Here is a 20,996-nt window from a genome sequence, read left to right as displayed (position 1 = left end):
CTCCATGATCTCTCAGCCTCAATCATAGTATCCACCTGGACTGGCAAAATGGGCTGGCAGTGGGAAACTAAGGTATTGCAATGGTTTATTAAAAATAGTTTTAAAAGAAGGGAAGAGAGGGAAGGAGAGAAGGAAGGAGAGGGAAGCAGAGGGGAAGAAGGGAAGGGAGTAAAGGAGAAGAAAAGAGATGGGACTGCTGTAAAATCAAAAATGTGATGTATTATAAAGGAAAATGCATAATAAAAAAACTTTTAAAAAAATAGCTTTACCAAATCTAAATCTGGCAACAAACCTATTGCTATTTATCCAACACTGATTATGATAGGTTTAATTGCAGTGCTTGGAAAAAATCTATATTTGAAAACTATTCTTTCACTGCATAAATTCTTAGTGCATATAGAGGGGGAATTGTCACGCCATTCTCTCTCTTTTTTATTATTATTATTATAAACATTGTGAGAAGTTTTGAGGACATTTCTTGACGCGATTTTGAAGAATTCGCCCCCTCTAACCAATAAAATCGCATTTAATACATTGTTTCATTCATTTGTGGAGATTCTCAAGTCTGGTTTGTCCTGAAAGTGTTTTTGTTTTTGTTTCCAAATCAACAAAAGTTCAGTTGCAGTTCTTTTTTTTTTAAAAAAAAGCATATTTGGGTTATGAAATTATGTCTCTTTGTTTTTAACTTTTTCTATTTTTTAAATGTATTTGTTGTAAGCCGCCCGGAGTCCTTCGGGATTGGGCGGCCTATAAATTCATTAAATCCTAATCATGAATCAAATATGGCAGTGTTTCTCAAGCTTGGCCACTTGAAGATGTCCGGACTTCAACTCCCAGAATTCCCCAGCCAGCGAATGCTGGCTGGGGAATTCTGGGAGTTGAAGTCCGGACATCTTCAAGTGGCCAAGGTTCAGAAACACTGAAATTCCCGCATTCAGCAATCTCGCGTTGCTTCGCGGGCTCATTCAATGCAACACTCCGAAGACGAGGCGGGGCTTTGCTTCAGATTTCCCGCGCTTGGGGCACAATGGGGCGCGCGGCTCAGCCAATGGCAAGCCGCGAAGAGGGCTCCCAACCCTTTTGCGATTGGCCGAGCCGGCGTTCTGGCGCCAAATTCGAAACTGATATAAAGCGGCGAGCGGGCTCGCCTGTCGCATTTCTCCACTGTCGGCTGTTCCCTCGCCAGCTTCTGCTATGTTCTCTACGCGCAACCCTCTCTCCGTTCGGAATGAGCCGCAGCAGCAGCCGCAGTTCTCCCCTAAGAAGAAGGCGGCTTTGAACGACAAGGAGAACACGGTGAGGCTTATTAAAAAAGGGGACGCGAAGGATGAATCCTCCCGGAAGGGCGAGCTGTTTAGGACGGGGAAAAAGAGCCCCTTTGTTATGGGATGGAGAGAGAGAGAATCCGGAGGGAAAACGAGTCGAAAAAGTTGTCTTGAGAAGCTTTGCTCGGACGGGAGACGGTGCAGATTATATTCGCAGCACAAATGGAGGAACATGGGGTGGTGGGTGGAGAGGAGAAGGCGGCTTTCTTGAGCCCATCATTTGGGTAAATGAATGCGGCTCCCCTTTGTTAAGACAGCCGCGGCATTTTGCTCGATTTTAGCTTCCCGTTATTTGCGGAGCTCTAGCGGGAGACGGTGCAGATTATATTCGCAGCACAAACGGAGGAACATGGGGTGGTGGGTGGAGAGGAGAAGGCGGCTTTCTTGAGCCCATCATTTGGGTAAATGAATGCGGCTCCCCTCTGTTAAGACAGCCGCGGCATTTTGCTCGGTTTTAGCTCCCCGTTATTGGCGGGAGCGATTTCCCGGGGAAATAAACCTTCACCGGGCATTCAAAAAGTCTCCACGCCGATGCATCGAATTGCAAACTCCCGCCGTCCTTTGCTTTTTTTTGGCGGCTCTTCACTGGAATGACGGGAGCCGAGATCCGTCCCAGATCCCGCCCTTTCTCAGCCGGGGAAAGAGTCCTTCAAAGACTTAAAAGGGGGAGAAAAAAGGCGCTCTCGAAAGGGCCGTCGGTGGATTCCCCCCGTCTTTGAAACCCACCACCCTTGACCCTCTCTTTTTATCTTCTCCGTAGCCCCCCTCGCTCAACGCCACCCGGGTCCTGGCGAGCAAGACGGCGCGGAAGATCTTTCGGGAGCCCGGCGCCGAAGCGGTGAGTCTGGAAAGGCTTTGGGAAAGGGTGAGGTGGGGGGGGGGAATCGCTGGAAGGGTTTGGGAGGGGGACCCGAGAGGAGAGGGGGTCCTTTGGGTGGAAACCCCCCCTCCCAACCTTCCCCTCTTTCCCGCCGCCTAGGAACGAAGGAGGGCGGGATTCGGTTGCTATCTATCATCTATCTATCTATCTATCTATCTATCTATCTATCTATCTATCTATCTATCTATCTATCTATCTATCTATCATCTATCATCTGTCTGTCTGTCTGTCTATCTCATCTATCTATCTATCTATCTATCTATCTATCTATCTATCTATCTATCTATCTATCTATCTACATATCTCTCATCTATCCCATCCATCTCTCTCTTCTATCTATCTATATCTATCTATCTATCTCTATCTATCTATCTATCTATCTATCTATCTATCTATCTATCTATCTATCTATCTATCTATCTATCTATCTATCTATCTCTATCTATCATCTATCTATCTATCTATCTATCTATCTATCTATCTATCTATCTATCTATCTATCTATCTATCTATCTATCTATCTATCTATCGTAATAGCAATAGCAGTTAGGCTTATATACCGCTTCATAGGGCTTTCAGCCCTCTCTAAGCGCTTTACAGAGTCAGCACATTGCCCCCAACAACAATCTGGGTCCTCATTTTACTCGGTGAGATTTGAACAGCCGAACTGCAGTCAGCTGAAGAAGCCTGCAGTGCTGCATTTAACCACTGCGCCACCTCGGCTCTTGCTTGCTTCTTCTGCAGCTTTCGCGCCAAATGCCCCATTACGCAAAGAGAGAGGCCTTAATTGGCCTTTCCTGCTAAAGGAGGAAAAGGGAGAGTAAATCTTTGGACTCTTTCAAGTAGGCCCTAGCTGGCTCTTTTTTCCCCCCCTTTAAGGGATTAAAGTTTATTTTTTTAGGTTTAGCAAGACATTTAGAATGCTTTGTGAGAGAGTTGAATCAGCTGAGCAAGCCACAGTGGTCTCCAAACTTGGCAACTTTTAAGACCTGTGGACTTCAACTCCCAGAGTTCCTCAGGCAGCTTTGCTTGGCCACTTTAAGACTTGTGGACTTCAACTCCCAGAGTTCCTCAGGCAGCTTTGCTTGGCAACTTTAAGACTTGTGGACTTCAACTCCCAGAGTTCCTCAGCTAGCTTTGCTTGGCAACTTTAAGACCTGTGGACTTCAACTCCCAGAGTTCCTCAGCCAGCTTTGCTTGGCCACTTTAAGACTTATGGACTTCAACTCCCAGAGTTCCTCAGCCAGCTTTGCATTATGCAATTGGGGAGGTATTTATTGGTAACACCACCCAGCCCTTCTGACAGTCTCTCCTTTGAGGAGATCAATTGTGACAGTGATGGCTTAGATGACCAGAGAAATTGCTAGTTTAGAAATGATTGTAGAACTTGGAAAAGAACATGCCAATCCTGATGCCCAAAGTCTAGCACAATATATGCCAACAAGGGGGGGGGGGGAGGGAAAACAGGGAAGAAAAAAAAACCATTACATAATTTCTCTCATTTATAAACCCCGCCAGGGAATAAATGGGAGTCTCAAAAAGGAACCATACATGTCCTCTTTCAATGTTGTGGCTCAGTGAAGGGCTGTGGCATGGGTCTTGGTGTGTAACCACATGGCATCCCTGAAGTCAAGCAATCCCCATGGACAGTGGCCCAACGGAGATCAGTCTGGATGCTTTCCCTCAAAAGACGTCAGAGAGGTCCGTCACGCCCAACTGCAAGTGGGCTTAAAAAGGGACAGTACAGATTGTGGGAAGTTATCACCCAACCCTCTCCCAGAAAAATAAAACATCCTAGGAAATATTGAAAAGGCAGAATATTTCTCTGGATGTGAAAAGAAGCATGTTTTAAAAGACAGAATAGTTGCCTGTAGCTTCCTGCCCACCCCCACTTTGTCAATAGGCCCATTAAGACTAGCCAGGCTAGCCCACTTTACATAATAAAGACTTCTCCACTGCAGCTGCAGGGGGAAGGGATATTATTCAACTCTCCACATGGCATCTGAGAACTCACCTATACCTGGATTCAAAAAAGCCTAGAGAGTAGCCTCCTGCATGGCACCAGCCAGCTTTGCATTATGCAATTGGGGAGGTATTTATTGGTAACACCACCCAGCCCTTCTGACAGTCTCTCCTTGGAGGAGATCAATTGTCACAGTGATGGCTTAGAGATGACCAGAGAAATTGCTAGTTTAGAAATGATTGTAGAACTTGGAAAAGAACATGCCAATCCTGATGCCCAAAGTCTAGCACAATATATGCCAACGTATTTGGAATTGACTATCATTAAATTCAGTGAGAATTTTGAATAAACATTGATAGGAATGTAGTACAAGAGCGAACCAGATTTCTACACTGAGAAGTGAGACCAGTGGTTTCCAACCTTGGCAACTTTTAAGATTGTGGATTTCAACTCCCAGAGTCCCTCAGCCAGCTTTGCTATTAATTTCTTAGGATCAACAGGAAGTGGATAAACAACTTCCTCCATGTGTTTTCCATTGCAATATGCAAATGCTGTTGAAACATGTACAAACACATCTAGATTCTTCATTTTCTGAGCCAAGAGGAGAAGCTGTTGTGTTGCAATTACATTGAGCTGAACAGCATCCCGTAGGATTTCATTGAATCTTAACAGTAGCAGCACAATGAAATATAATATTAAACATAATTTAGAATATTCTCCTTCTCTTCCTCACTAAGGGCCATTTCCACTTCCGTAAGATCACTAGCAACCGGAAATGATTTTCTGTTTAAATTCTGGTTGCTCATCTCGTAATCTATCCAAAAGCTTGCAGCTGATCATTCCTTCTACTCTTTCTTGAGATGTCTCTCCTGATTTATATCTCACCAAAACATACGTTGCCTAATTTATCTTTGGACACGATCCTAGTAACTTTCCTAGAAGAACTTTTCCCGTGAAACCGGTAGCACCAGTGAAGAGGACATTCTTGCCTTCATCGTATTCCGGGATAGATACCATTATGTCCCAGAGGTTTTACTTCTCGCCTCTACCGGCGCCTCTGCAGCTTTGCTGGCTGAGGAACTCTGGGAGTTGAAGTCCACAGGTCTTAAAGTTGCCAAGGTTGGAGACCACTGCTTTGAAGGAGAAGACAGACTTCATGGCCATTGCAGTTTTTCTTGGGGGCCTCATGTCCTGTCCTAGTCTAATTTCTGACCTGGCCCCACTCTAACTTGCCTGGTATAGATTTCATGTTGTGTGTGTGTGTGTGTGTGTGTGTGTGTGTGTGTGTGTGTGTGTGTGTGTGTGTGTGTGTGTGTGTGAGTGAGTGAGTGAATGAATGAATGAATGAATGAATGAATATATGATTTTTACAACTCCTGGTAAGCCCCAATTATGGGAGGAAGCTAACTGCTTCCATCATCTGTCAATCGGCTCGTCACAAGAGTCCATCACGACAGAAACCCAATATTTTTACTGTTGCCTTTGTTATATTTGTGTTTTATTTGTGCTGTGATACTAGTCTCCCTTTATTTACTTATCAGCACAAATAAAACACACACACACACATATACATATACATCATATACATATACCTATACCTATACATCATATACATATACATATACATATACATATACATATACATATACATATACATATACATATACATATACATATACATATACATATACATATACATATACATATACATATACATATACATATACATATACATATACATATACATATACATATACATATATATATATATATATATATATATATTTATTTAGTGTCACAACTCCTGGTAAGCCCCAATTATGGGAGGAAGCCAACTGCTTCCATCATCTGTCAAATCGGCTCGTCACAAGAGTCCATCACGACAGAAACACAATATTTTTACTATTGCCTTTGTTATATTTGTGTTTTATTTGTGCTGTGATACTAGTCTCCCTTTATTTATTTATCAGCACAAATAAAACATATACATACATACATACATACATATATATATATATATACACACACATACATACACACACACACACACACACACACAAACACACTGTTTTTTTTATACACAGGTTTTGTATATAGACAGGAATTGAATGTTCCGCAGAGGATTTAACAGAGATTTTCTTGAGTGTGTCATCTTTTTTCTTATTTTTCTCTTTTTACTTCATCTTGTTCTCTGCCCCTTAATCGTTCTTGTGCCTTTTGCATTCTAACTATTATCCTCTCTGGACCATCCAATTCCTATCTGTATACAAAAGGCATCTCTCTTTTTTATGATTCTTTTTTTTAAGTATGTAAAGTGGAATCTTAAGAGGTTGGGCTTTTGTTGTTCTCTCTCTTAACCCCCCCCCCTCCCCCAAGATTCAAACACGGTTTTATTACTGAATTTGTCTTAAATCTATAACTATTGAAAATGTGTTTTTTTTCTCCTCATAGGAATGCTTCTAACATGGTAATATAATCCCGCTTGTACTTTTCAGGAGGTGCCTAACGGAGTGACGCCACTTCCATCAAACGATGTGCAGGATGAGCCCCTCTTAAGGGACAATCCTCGGCGTTTTGTCATTTTCCCTATTCAATACCATGACATCTGGCAAATGTACAAGAAAGCAGAGGCATCATTCTGGACGGCTGAAGAGGTGAAGGCCTTTTTATTCTCTCTTTCCTTTGAGGCTCTGGAGCGACGATAGGAGCAACACTAACAAGATAGGTGTAGGGTAACTGTCAGGAGAGCCAGTCTGATCAGATTGATGGATTAGGGTTCCACCACAAAACCGCGGAGGACAAAATCGCGCTCGATGAAAGCGTGCATTTGACGTCATCACAGCGCGCCGAAAACATTGCGCTGTGATCGAAAAATGTAAAAATAAAGCGAAAACCTTACCCTAACCCCCCCAAACCTAACCCTAAACCTAACCCTAACCCTTAACCTAACCCTAAATCTAACCCTAAACCTAACCCTTAACCTAACGCTAAACGTAACCCTAACGCTCTAAACCTAACCCTAACCCTTAACCTAACCCTAACCCTTAACCTAACCCTAACCCTTACCTTTATGTGAATCGGCTTGCTTTAATTTTAATTTTATTTCATTTTTTAATTATTTTCGTCGCGCTGTGATGATGTCAAATGCGCACTTTCGTCGAGCGTGATTTTGTCCTCCGCGGTTTTGACGGGTCACGTGGATTAGGACTACAAAAAAATAAGGTGTCATCCTGAACTCAGTCCTGGAAGCTCACCAGAATGGTCTTTTAATTAATTACTATCTGTGCAATCAATCTTGGATTTATCTCAGAGATTAAAATGGAAGGAAGAGTGCTACTTAAATTATTATTCTTTTAAAAAGTTTTTTTTTAAAGTAATTGCTTGTATTGTTACTATTCTCACTGGCTGTTTGGTGTTTTTAGGTTGATCTTTCTAAAGATCTTCAGCACTGGGAGTCCTTAAAACCAGAAGAGAAGTATTTCATTTCACACGTCTTAGCATTCTTTGCTGCAAGTGATGGCATTGTCAATGAAAACTTGGTAAGCGTGTTCAAATTTTACATCCAATATGCCAAAACAATTACCTGAATTTTCTGTATGTAGGTATATTAATTGCCAATGTCCTTTAATAGCAAGACCAGACTCTCGATGGCTGAAAGCCAAATAAAGAAATAGATAAGGACTTTGGCAGCAAGTCCGACAAACCTTGGCAGCAATGCAAACAAACTCTGGCAGCAATCCAAGTTAGTTTCTCTTTAGTCCAAGCGTTGACTTCTGCAAGAAGGGCATGGCACAAGCAGTCTCTTTTATAGTCTGGGAGAGGAGCTTAATGACCATCAGCTGAGCGTAATTACCTCCTGTAATTATGTAGTTCTTGACGCAAAGTAGCCCTTCGACAGCGTGCATCCTGGAACAACTCACAGTTGGTTTCTGGATCGCTCTCTTGTCTCCTCCCCATTGATCCAAGGCTCAGGCGCCACCTGGTGGCCAACCAACCTCTCTGCGCCCTGCTCGGAGTTGGAACCCTGTCCAGGGTCCTCCACATCCTTCAGAGCCGACTCATAGGGCCCCTCACTTTTGGAGTCTGGTGGCAGCTCCAACGGCTCCTGCCGGGCCACAACAGGAATCTATCATTGCCAATGGCTCGGGGCAGAGAGGAAAGGGCAAAGCTAATGTTTGTGGCCTTTTCATTTAGCCCACCAGCCCTATCATTCCTAATCTTGCTTACGATTGCCTTCCCCTCTATAAGAGCGTAGGCTATAGCCAGTAAAATCTGAGCCAGATTGACAGGCTACACTGGGAATGATAGCAGTGGGGAAGTGAAGAAATGATTGCATTTGTTCTATCTAACCCCTCATCATGCAGAATTTCCAGCATGGTGTGTTTTATTCTGAGTTTGAAACAAGCATTGTCATGTACTTTCCTAATTTTAGCAGAATAGATTTCATCAAGAAATACCTGGCATATGTTGTTGCAAAAAAATCTGGAAGAAAGCAATTTCTTTCACAATGCCAAGAAAAATACACGAATCAGCCTGATTCAAAAACATTTTCCTTTTTTTTTTCACGGTGCAAATTTGAGTTGAGTACATCTACTAATCTGACTTTAGATGTAATAAAACGAGTAATTAGAATGGAAGGGGAGCAGCTAAGATTGATGTCTTAGCCTATTAAGCAAGTAAACACGAACATGTGTTTGAGTATTTGTTTAATTTTCAAAAACTAAATTTAATAACGGTCTGTTGGCAGAACTTGGCATGTTTTTGGAAGCTAAAGGACATTTGTATGACATATGCAGGGAACTAGTCAGAAAAATAACCTAATCGAATGAAATATATGCATTCTAACATATTGCAAATATCTTCTCCTCTAGGTGGAGCGGTTTAGCCAAGAAGTACAAATCACAGAAGCCCGCTGTTTCTATGGCTTCCAGATTGCCATGGAGAACATTCATTCAGAAATGTATAGTTTACTCATTGATACTTACATTAAGGATTCTAAAGAACGGTTAGTACTGTTTTCCAGATACATACTTGAGCATGCTGCACTAAATATTTATTGAATGTGCACAAACACTTCAAACATGAAAACCACAGCTTAGTTTTATAGAAATTCTGCAAATAAGGAGGTTTTTTTTTGGTCTAACAATACAAGAAAAGATATGTATTCTGTTTTGCAAAACAGAAACGAGAGAATCCTATAGTGCCTAAGCAGAGATCTGAAGGGGTGGGGGAAATACCTTGGAGTCTGAAGGATGAGAGTACATCTTTCTGTTGTCAGCTCAGATCATATAATTTTTTTTGGTGCCACAAGGTTTAGAAAAAAGAGGCAGCTTCTTTAAGGAGTTGCTGATGTAACATAAGTATATTTGCATATTCCTGTACACATTCTTCCTTTCATATCTCGATTGCTGCAAATGTAAGTGTGTGGTTAATACTGAGGTTTTCTGAACCGCTAGCCTTTCTGTTGCTTAATCCTTTCCAACTCCGTTTAAAACTTGTCAAAAGATAGAATGAGGCATTAGTGAGGGGGAAGATCATGTCTTGAAGCACCAGTTGCTAGCTATATCCAAAGGTGCTGGATTGAAATTGCATTTCTCCGTTCTTGCATTAAGCAATGCCACTGGCATCGTAATACAGTAGAACCTCTGGCCACAGCCATAATTTGTTCCATAACTTTAGTTGCAAACCAATTTGGGTGTGGAATTTCCACCTAATTGGAAATTTGGTGCTAACAAAAAAAAAAAAATGGTGCGGAAGGGGAAATTGCTGTGGAAATTTTTTTTTCAAGTAAAATGTTTTTATTTTTCATTTTCATACAGTCACTTATATACTGTGCATAACCGGGGCCATACAACATTAAACAATAATCACAGCAATTCCTCTTGTCAACAGTACCCCCCAAAATAGAAACCCAATATACCTCTTCGACCCTCCATACACCTCTTTCTTCCACCCCACTCCAACTTTCTATCTTCCCTCCATCATTCCCCTCGACCCTACTTCCCCTCCCCCTCTACCACTCCTCCCTCCCGATCCACTCCCTCCCTCCCTTCTCATCCTCCCTCCCATCCTCTCTCCCGCCCTCTCTCCCCCTCTTTCTTCTATCCCACTCCTCCTCCCCTTGGGGTATTTCCACTATGTCAATATATTCAGCTTGTCCTATTTTTACAGAGAGAAAAAAAATTGATTTTTTCTTTATCAGAACCATTGGTCAGAAGTATTCATGATCAGAGGTTCTACTGTAGGTTCTGTCACAAATCTCAGTTTAATCGACCAGTGGGATGGTAGGGAGATTGTCATTAGTTTTTGTTCAAATGATAGGCTGCCCCAACATCTGAAAAACCCTTTATGTAAGCTGAAAAGTGGTTTGAATTTTGTTTATGTAGTTTCAGGATGTTTTTTCTAAACTTTCCAGTGCTAATCCATATTATGACTGAGCATTTCCAGACTGTACCTATTCTCTTTCAAATGGGGATCTGCGCTGAGAAGAGAAGTTTGACTTTCGAACTCCTCCCCAGTTAGTGTAGAATCTCCTCCAATTGGCTCCTCGCAAGAGCAGTTACGAGAAGAGAGAGGTTGCAGCTCTCAAAATAGGCAAATCGGGATAAACTCTTTATTACCACTTTTAGAATGGCCAACGAGACCAATTGCAGGGAATTTACCTTCAAAAGGGTTGGCAAGCCAAGGAGAAGAATCGGGCCAGTTTTCGTTTTTATTTATTTTTCTAACAGACAGTTTTTTTTTAGAGAAAGTAATGCATTCAGGGAAGAATATTTACTTAGCAGAAATTATAGGCATGATAGCAATAGCAATAGCAGTTAGACTTATATACCGCTTCATAGGGCTTTCAGCCCTCTCTAAGCGGTTTACAGAGTCAGCATATCGCCCCCAACAACAATCCGGGTCCTCATTTCACCCACCTCGGTAGGATAGAAGGCTGAGTCAACCTTGAGCCGTTGAGATTTGAACCGCTGAACTGCAGATAGCAGTCAGCTGAAGTGGCCTGCAGTACTGCACCCTAACCACTGCGCCACCTCGGCTCTGATAACTGCAGAAGCATATCAATCTTCACTATCTTCTTGTTTTAGGGAATTTCTGTTCAACGCTATTGAAACCCTCCCATGTGTGAAAAAGAAAGCTGACTGGGCCATGCGATGGATTGGCGACAAAGAAGCTACTTATGGTGTGTATTGTCCTAGGTTGACTTTCCAGGTGTGTTTCCCGCAATCTGGGCGTCCTCCTGGATACGCGGCTTAGTTTAGAAGAACACCTGATGGCAGGGGGGCCTTTTACCAGGTTCGCCTGGTACGTCAGTTGCGCCCCATTCTGGATGGGGATGCTCTGTGCACAGTCACTCATGCCCTCATCCTTTCTCGCCTGGACTACTGCAATGCTCTCTACATGGGGCTGCCCTTGAAGAGCACCCAGAGGCTTCAACTGGTCCAGAATGCGGCTGCGCGGGTTATCATGGGGGCACCCAGGTGCTCCCATGTTACACCCCTTTTAGGCGGCCTGCACTGGTTGCTGGTTGTCTTCCGGGTGCGATTCAAGGTACTAATTATGACCTTTAAAGCGCTCCATGGCTTAGGCCCAGGGTACCTGCGAGACCACCTACTGCCACCGGTAGCCTCCCACCGTCCAGTTCGATCCCACAGAGTTGGCCTCCTCAGGATGCCGTCAGCCAGACAGTGTCGGCTATCGACCCCCAGTGGGGAGAGCCTTCTCTGTGGGAGCGCCTTCCCTCTGGAATGAGCTGACCCCGGAGCTTCGTATAATCTCCGACCTCCGGTCCTTCCGACGCGCCCTAAAAAGTTTCCAGCAAGCCAGCCTGGCCTGAACAAAACAAAATTATTGATTATTGTTAATTTTAATTTGAATTGTTTTAAAAAAAATGTGTCATTGTTAATTTTAATTGGGTTCGGGGATATCCTATTTAATTTCTTTTTAACTTTTGTAGTATGTGTTTCTTTTAATGTTGTACGCCGCCCTGAGTCCTTGGGAGAAGGGCGGCATATAAATCGAATAAATCTCAACCTCAAACCTTAACCTTCTTTATGGCATTTGAGCTAGTCTTCACGTCCACTGCTTTTTTCTCTCTCTCAACAGGTGAGCGTGTGGTAGCATTTGCGGCGGTTGAAGGAATCTTCTTTTCCGGCTCTTTCGCATCAATATTTTGGCTGAAGAAACGAGGTCTAATGCCTGGGCTAACTTTTTCGAATGAGCTGATTAGTAGAGATGAGGTATGGCTTGTTGATCAAGGAAACTAAAAATGTGTTCTGTAAAATTGAAAATCTGTAGTGTCAGCGCTTAATAGCAATGGTAATTATGTTTGTATTGTTGGTGGTAGCAATAGCAATAGCAGTTAGACTTATATACCGCTTCATAGGGCTTCCAGCCCTCTAAGCGGTTTACAGAGTCAGCATATTGCCCCCAACAACAATCCGGGTCCTCATTTCACCCACCTCGGAAGGATGGAAGGCTGAGTCAACCTTGAGCCGGTGAGATTTGAACCGCCAAACTGCTGTTAGCAGTCAGCTGAAGTGGCCTGCAGTACTGCACTCTAACCACTGCACCACCTCGGCTCCAACGGTTCCACCACAAATCCGCGAAGCCCTTCTGCGCGAAGACATAAGCACGAAGACTAATTCGCGCCGTTCTAAGCGCTAAGGAAAAACGCGACCCTATCGCGATAACATAATCGCGGAGGGCAAAATCGCACATTCCCAAGCACTTAGTACCCTAAACCTAACCCTAAACCTAACCCTAAAACAAACCCCTAAACCTAATCCTAACGCTTACCTTAAATGAAGTCGGCTTTCTGCCGCAGCACTGTTTTAAAGCGCCCTTCTGTTGTCGCGGCGGTGATGACGCGCGATGATGACATCGCGGCTTTAGCGACGCGCTTATGTCTCCGCGGATAAGGGCTTCGCGGTTTTGTCGTTCCACAGAATTCTGGGAGTTGAAGTCCACAAGTTATAAAAGAGCCGTAGCTCCCCATCTCTATTCTAGATCAAAGGTGAGGCTTGCTCTTGATGCTTTCAAATTTACAGGAGACAGTGAGAGCTGTTGCGCCAGCCGTTTTCAACGCTGTCCAGGCCAGAAGATGATTAAAAGCTTTGTTATTGTCAAAGTGCAGCAAATTAGCTCCTTGTCTACTTCGCCGCTTTATCGCCGCGATTTTATCGCCGCGATTTTGACCATCGCGGTTTTGTCGTGCCACGGGCTCCAACGGTAATAAAGAACATTGCCCTAACTGATTGTATGGAATTTTTGTAAAGTCTTTCAACTAGTGTGCAATTTTGGAGTTTTTTTTGATAACGCATATATACAGCTTCTTCCAATTCTTTAAAATATCTTCCAATTATTCTTTACAGGGCTTGCATTGTGATTTTGCTTGTCTGATGTTCAAACATTTGGTGCACAAACCAGCTGAGGAAAAAGTAAGGCAGATCATCACAAATGCTGTCGCAATAGAGCAGGTAATTGGGCAGTCCTTTCTGGTATCGCTAAAACATTCTCCCGTGAAAGTAGAAGAAGCTTAAAACTTAGCAGGGCATTTAATTGTCTCTACGGTGCAGTGTTCATGTGTTAAGATACTTGTGTTTACTTAAATGCAGGAATTTTTGACAGAAGCATTGCCCGTAAACCTCATCGGCATGAACTGCATTTTAATGAAGCAGTATATTGAATTCGTAGCAGACAGACTGATCCTGGAATTAGGTTTTAACAAGGTAAGTCTTGTGCCCTGCTTTCTTAAGAAGTACCATGCAATCTGTTTATATTTAAGTCTGCCTTTTTTGCCACTAAGTAGTACTACTTCACGGTTAAGCAGAGCACTAGCAGTAGCAGTTAGCAATAGCAGTTAGACTTATATACCGCTTCGTAGGGCTTTCAGCCCTCTCTAAGCGGTTTACAGAGTCGGCATATTGCCCCCAACAATCTGGCTCCTCATTTCACCCACCTCGGAAGGATGGAAGGCTGAGTCAACCTTGAGCCAGTGAGATTTGAACCGCTGAGCTGCAGAACTAGCAGTCAGCTGAAGTGGCCTGCAGTACTGCACCCTAACCACTGCGCCACCTCGGCTCACTGTTGCAATGATACCCCTTATTTATCTCAATTTATAGTAAGCTCAATAGTGAACTCTGTGCAAATGCATCTTAATGCCATTGCAACTTTGCACTGCTGAGCCATTTTGTTTTAAATAACTATTTCCAGACTATCTCCGGCTTTTAAAGATATTGGACCTTTGTATCCAATCTTCACATCCAAAGTGTTAATGGTGGATTTAAGTAGCAAGGTGTACTTCCTTAATAGCTCTTGCTTTATACTAAAAGTAGAACCCACATTCTGTTTTCTTTTCAGAGTAATTAAGAGGTAAATTATTGAATTGAATTTTATTTGTATGCCGCCCTTCTCCGGGAGGACTCAGGGCGACGAACAATTCAAAAGGGGAACATAAAACAAAATACAGATAATTAAAATAAGCAAGAGTCACACAACCATACAAGTCGAGAGGGGAGGGAACTCATCAACCCCAGGCCTGCCGGCAACTCGAACCGGGGAAGGGGGATACAGACAAAATTTTTTAAAAACAACAAGCATAACAATATGTAATTTAAAACTCACAACAGTCATACCATTCGAGACGGGGGGGAAAAGCTCTTTAGCCCCAGGCCTGTCGGAACAGCCAGGTTTTGACGGCTTTTCGGAAGGCCTGGAGAGAGGTGAGGGTCCGAATCCCTGCGGGGAGTTCGTTCCAGAGGGCCGGAGCCGCCACAGAGAAGGCCCTCCCCCGGGTGGTAGCCAGGTGGCATTGGCTAGTAGATGGAACCCGGAGGAGGCCAACCCTGTGAGATCTAATGGGTCTGTGGGAGGTAAAATTATGAAACCCGTTCCACTTTTATATTAAAAGTGGAATAGGAACAATGTTGTGATGCACTGGGGAACACTACAGTGAATATATATGCATTTGGAAACGAATCCTTTTTTATTTATCTTTAAGAGAATTCTAGTAGGGAGAATTATATGCAGAAGGTAACTACAAGACATTGCCAAGGTAGAGCTTTAAACAAAAACAGGGATGTTGTGGAGTAGTCGATAATAGCTGTTTTGAGATGGTTTGAAATTCTAAGCAAAAATGGCTTATATTGTTTTGCTTTTAGTAAATAACCTTATGCCTTAATTATCAATTTCAGATATTCAAGGTTGAGAATCCATTTGACTTTATGGAGAATATCTCTTTGGAAGGCAAGACTAACTTCTTTGAAAAGCGTGTAGGGGAATATCAAAGGATGGGTGTTATGTCAAGTCCTGGAGATAACTCGTTCACTTTGGACGCGGATTTCTAAAGGAAGTAAGACTTTTGTAGCTGGTTTGAAGTGACTGGCTAGTGATTTTGGCAGTAGTAACAATTGTAATGTTACTAAAGTGGTATGTTCTGTTAACTTAAGAGTTCTGTTCCTGATATAAATTGCAGCAATGCTCAAGGACATGTTGTAACAGTAATGCCCAATACAGGTTTTAAATATTTACTATTAATAGTTTGTACATAAACATAGCACTTTAAAGGTCCTAGACCAGTGTTTCTCAAAAGGGCTGGTGGTATTGTGAGTTTGGAATAAACTCTTTTTAGTCTGCATTATGTTAATTTCTTTTACTTGCATGTAAATTAAATCAATGTACTGAAATGGAAACTTACTTGATATGTATTTTAACTATTTTGGCGGAGTACTTTGTATAGAAGTAAAAACTTCATTAAATTCCATTTTTCAAGCTGCTGGATCAAAATATTACTGAGTTGCTGTCAGGTGCTCCTTCGTTTAATAATCAGGAAAGAAACCACTCGACTCCCTGCTTAGAATTAAGTGTACTTTTTACTCATTACAAACGATGAGTAGCAAAGCAAAGCTGAGTCTGAATAAATGGGCGCAAAAGCAATAGTTATCATGTATGATTCAATCCCCTCCCCTTGGCACCCCATTTCATAGTCCAATCATAATTCACCCAACTGTCAGGTGGGAGATGTCTTCAAAAACGTGGCACGACAAAACCGCGCTCGACTAAGCCGCGCCTGATTAAACCGCGTCACTGACGTCATCAACAGGGCGACAACAGCAAGCGCGGAGAAAGAAGGGCGCTTTAAATAGCGCTTTGAAAGCAAGCCGATTCAACTTAAGGTAAGGGTTAGGTTTAGGGTTAGGTTAAGGTTTAGGGTTAGGTTAAGGGTTAGGTTTAGGTTTAGGATTAGGTTTAGGGGGGTTAGGTTTAGGGGTTAATTTTAGGTTTAGCGTTTACAGCGTGCTTCTGTCTCCGCGCTGTCGCCCTGTTGATGACGTCAGCTACACGGTTTCGTCGAGGGCGCTTTAGTCGAACGCGGTTTTGTGGTGGAACCCTTCAAAAAGCATCATCAGGATGGAATGCTGGACAGTTGGCCTTGGCGGGAAACTCCCCTCTTCCACATGCACAGATAGATAGTCAGGGCAGCTCCCAATAACAATCCTCCAGTACATAATGATTCCCCTCCCCAATACCATGCCCCCCCCATCCCGTTTCAACGGCAGCCGAAAAGCAGCAGCCAAGCAGAGGCTGACAGTTGCTTTCTAAGTAAAAAACTCCCCATCCCAAATTGTTTTCCCTGCTTACTTTTTTATCATCTTTAGAATTTTTCCTTTTTAGCTGGTACCCGAACCATTATTAATTTAGGATACAGCCCAAAAGTACATTTGAATTGGATGAGAGGGCATGTACCATAGCGCTTATTTGATAAAGGAACAGGGCCTGTACCTGGTGGCCCCAGCTATTTTCTTCTGCTTACTCTGATCAGGTATACATATTGCTATATTAGCAGATAGACAAAACTGTAACTAACCCTAAAAAATTTTCTGCACTGAATAGCAATAGCAGTTAGACTTATATACCGCTTCATAGGGCTTTCAGCCCTCTCTAAGCGGTTTACAGAGTCAGCATATCGCCCCCCACAGTCTGGGTCCTCATTTCACCCACCTCGGAAGGATGGAAGGCTGAGTCAACCTTTGAGCCGGTGAGATTTGAACCGCCGAACTGCAGAACTGCAGTCAGCTGAAGTAGCCTGCAGTGCTGCATTTAACCACTGCGCCACCTGGGCTCTGAAGAAATTAGGATATTTGCAGCACTTTACCAGATTCGTCTTTTGATTTTTATTATTACAGAAAAAAAATTCTTCTTTCATTTATGCAATTTTTAATTTATTAAATTCTATGTTTGTTAGGCTCTCAACAAATACTGGGTGGTTTACAAATTGTTAAAAACACTTAAAATACAAAAGAAAAGGAACAAAGACTGCAGAGAATAACACATCCAGATAGGAAAAAAAACAAGGGCTTTTTTAAACATGCTTGGCCAAAAGGGTTGGGTAAAAATAAGGACTTTTCAGCACTTATTGGAATGCCAGTAAAGGTGGGAGCCATATGGAGTGGGCTCATTCTAGAGCAGTGTTTCTCAACCTTGGCAACTTGAAGATGTCCGGACTTCAACTCCCAGAATTCCCCAGCCAGCATTCGCTGGCTGGGGAATTCTGGGAGTTGAAGTCCGGACATCTTCAAGTTGCCAAGGTTGAGAAACACTGTTCTAGAGGGCAGGTGCTGCCACATAGAAAGTGTGCTTTTGGAGTTCCAATAGATAGCAATAATAATAATAGCAATAACAGTAGACTTATATACCGCTTCATAGGCCTTTCAGGCCTCTCTAAGCGGTTTACAGAGTCAGCATATTGCCCCCAACAACAATCCGGGTCCTCATTTTACCCACCTCGGAAGGATGGTGGAAGGCTGAGTCAACCTTGAGCCGGTGAGATTTGAACCGCTGAACTGCTGATCTAGCAGTCAGCCTGCAGTGCTGCATTTAACCACTGCGCCACCTTGGCAGACAAGTACAAAGAGAGGAAACTGTTCTGACTCCCCTCGTCCTACACCAAAGCACGCTGAGACAAAGATACTGCAAGGATTTATTAACACATAGACAGGACCTTGGCAGCAGGCCAGACATAGCAGCAATCCAGCAGAGACAAGACGTTGGAAGCAATCCAGCACAGACTAACCTTGGCAGCAATCCAGCCTGTCAAGCTAGCCATGAAAGTTCTCCAACTTTAGTGAATACGTCGACTCCTACAAAAGGGCGTGTGCGCAATCATTCCTTTTATAGTCCCGAGAGGAGCCTAATGACCACCAGCTGAGTGCAATTATCTCCTGTAACTGCGTAACTGTACGTTACGCCTATTAGCTCTTTGGTGCCGGGCATCCAGGAACAACTCACTGTGCTGACGTCCGGATCACTCTCCCTTGTCTCCTCCCCACTGGTCCAAGGCTCTTGGTGGCCAACCAACCTCTCTGTGCCCTGCTCGGAGTCGGAACCCTGTCCAGGGTCCTCCACATCCTCCAGAGTCGACTCATAGGGCCCCTCGCTGTCGGAGTCTGGTGGCAGCTCCAACGGCTCCTGCTGGGCCACAACAGATCTCCATATAAAGTCTCCTCTTTTAAATTCCTGGGAGTCCATCTCAGCGAAGACCTTACTTGGAAACACAACATGACCAAGGGGGCCAGGAAGGCCCAATGGAGAATCCATTTCTTTAGGGTCTTGCGTAAAAACAGGGTGGAAGAACCACCGATGACCAACTGTTGGAAGAAATGGCCTTGTCCCAAAATAGTGACTGCTTGGGGGAAAAAGCAGTTTGGCCTAAGGACACAACCTTTGCAGACCCGTTTTCCCCAGAAGTCTACAGATCCACTTTTTGATCTATTTATTTAGAAATGAAAAGGGGCAAAGTAATGTTTATGTATTATTTATTTATTTATTTATTTATTTATTTATTTATTTATTTATTTATTTATTTATTTATTTGTCTTGTATGCCGCCCACTCCCGGAGGACTCCGGGCGGCTCACAAAAGACAAGGGAAAGGGGGATAACGAGACAAAGACAACATATTAAAAACAAAACCAACATTCACAATTTCCGTGGAGGTAGATGCTTCTCAGCCCCCTCGCCCGCCCCCCCAGCCTGCTGGAACAGCCAGGACTTGGTGGCTTTGCGGAAGGCCGGGAGGGTAGTAAGGATCTCAACAGGGAGCTCGTTCCAGAGGGCCGGAGCTGCGACAGAGAAGGCTCTCCCCCGGGGAGTCGCCAGCCGACATTGGCTGGCAGATGGAATCCGGAGGAGACCCAACCTGTGCGATCTAATTGGTCTGAGAGAGGTAATCGGCAGGAGGCGGTCTCTCAGGTACCCAGGTCCGATGCCATGTAGGGCTTTATAGGTAGCGACCAGCACCTTGAAGCGGGTCCGGAGACTAATAGGTAGCCAGTGCAGCTCGCGGAGGATAGGTGTAACGTGGGTGTACCTTGGTGCACCCACAATCGCTCGCGCGGCTGCGTTCTGGACTAATTGGAGTCTTCGGACACTCTTCAAGGGCAGCTCCATGTAGAGCGCATTACAATAATCCAAACAAAATTGTTTATCTTTGCTAGACATCTTTATCTATTAGGCATTTCCACACACCAGAACTGATTAAAGCTGTTGGAACAAGTTGTGTGGGAGAGCTGATGGCTAGACAATGGGAATCTGTGGTTGTCAACATGTTGCTATCCTTTCTACCAAACTACCAAACTGACTCTTGGCAGTTATGACACAGAAGATTTGATAAGCTGCAAAGTTTGCAAAGCGGCCTCGAACCGTCTGCACATTAGAAGCATTCTATCCAGTCCTATTAATTCTTTTCTCATAATACCGATATAGTTTTGTTCTGTGGTGTTGTAAGCATGTTGCCGAGATAGCTTTAAAGCTCGTGGAAAATGCCTGTAAGAAGAATTACAAACTGCATCTTGCGTTGATTCCTTGGGAGTTGTACCTGGTCCTTTTACTACATTTTAAATTGTTAATTCCCACCCTCTTTTTCCTGTTTTAGTCATTGGGTGTGTGTGTAGAGATGCTTGAAATTAAAATAGCAATAGCAATAGCAGTTAGACTTGTGTACAGCTTCATAGGGCTTTCAGCCCTCTCTAAGCGGTTTACAGAGTCAGCATATCGCCCCCACAGTCTGGGTCCTCATTTCACCCACCTCGGAAGGATGGAAGGCTGAGTCAACCTTGAGCCGGTGAGATTAGAACCGCCGAACTGCAGATAGCAGTCAGCTGAAGTGGCCTCCAGTACTCTCAAGCAGTCCAAAGAAACAACCACATTGTTTTAACATTTTTACACAGAGGCATTTAGAATCCAGAGAAACCGATCACTGCCGGGCCACATTTTATTAAAAACCCCAGGACCTCTGGAGCAGCAGATAAGAGGCCGAGAACCAATGAATGCTTATGAGCCTTTCATCTTTTACATAATTCATGTCGGCGCGGAATAAACGGTTGCCCTCTGGATATAATAGAATGTCAAATGCAAAGGGGAATAAACAGACCAGGACACTATTTGCAAAACCTCGCCTGCTGAATGGCTTTCTAAATAACAATCCTCTCATATGGCCGATTCCCTCCATCCAGGCTTGCTGAGGCCAATAACCTGGGATTAATTTTTACACTGCCTTTCTTGTCCGGAGTATTGGGGTTGCCTTCACTGCCTCCAAATCTAGCTGTACCACACTTCCTTCCAGGGGTCGGTTTCTCACCCCGTTCCAACCGGTTCGGTTGGAACGGGGCCGGCGGCGTCCTCGTGCATGCGCGCAGTGCACGCATGCGTACTAGCATCTGCGCGATGCTCCAGCTGCTCCTGGAGGATCGCGCAGGCGCTGTATGCGTCCTGCGCATGCGTGGAAGCGCAGAACTCGTCAAAACCGGGTAAGGACCGCGGGCGGGCGG

General features: G+C 43.7%; 1 protein-coding gene and 1 pseudogene across 1 annotated transcript; one reads left to right on the top strand and one right to left on the bottom strand.

Annotated features, from left to right (window-relative positions):
• Positions 1-1,186: 1,186 nt before the first annotated feature.
• On the top strand, positions 1,187-15,938 carry RRM2 (ribonucleotide reductase regulatory subunit M2). The gene is made up of 10 exons (XM_087702749.1): positions 1,187-1,296; positions 2,086-2,163; positions 6,664-6,822; positions 7,591-7,707; positions 9,040-9,173; positions 11,257-11,351; positions 12,275-12,408; positions 13,543-13,647; positions 13,786-13,899; positions 15,364-15,938. Exons 1-10 carry the CDS (start codon positions 1,195-1,197, stop codon positions 15,514-15,516), a joined length of 1,191 nt encoding a protein of 396 aa, XP_087558875.1. The 5' UTR covers positions 1,187-1,194; the 3' UTR covers positions 15,517-15,938.
• LOC106546684 (fatty acyl-CoA reductase 1 pseudogene) lies at positions 4,556-5,185 on the bottom strand (annotated as a pseudogene).
• Positions 15,939-20,996: the final 5,058 nt, after the last annotated feature.

The sequence above is a fragment of the Thamnophis sirtalis genome, unplaced genomic scaffold (assembly GCF_051295495.1).
Source record: "Thamnophis sirtalis isolate CommonGarterSnake01/CBP01778 unplaced genomic scaffold, rThaSir2_p1.2 scaffold_16, whole genome shotgun sequence".
Lineage (NCBI taxonomy): Eukaryota > Metazoa > Chordata > Lepidosauria > Squamata > Natricidae > Thamnophis > Thamnophis sirtalis.
Note: the sequence above shows the minus strand (reverse complement) of the source record. Positions and strands in the feature narration are given on the sequence as shown.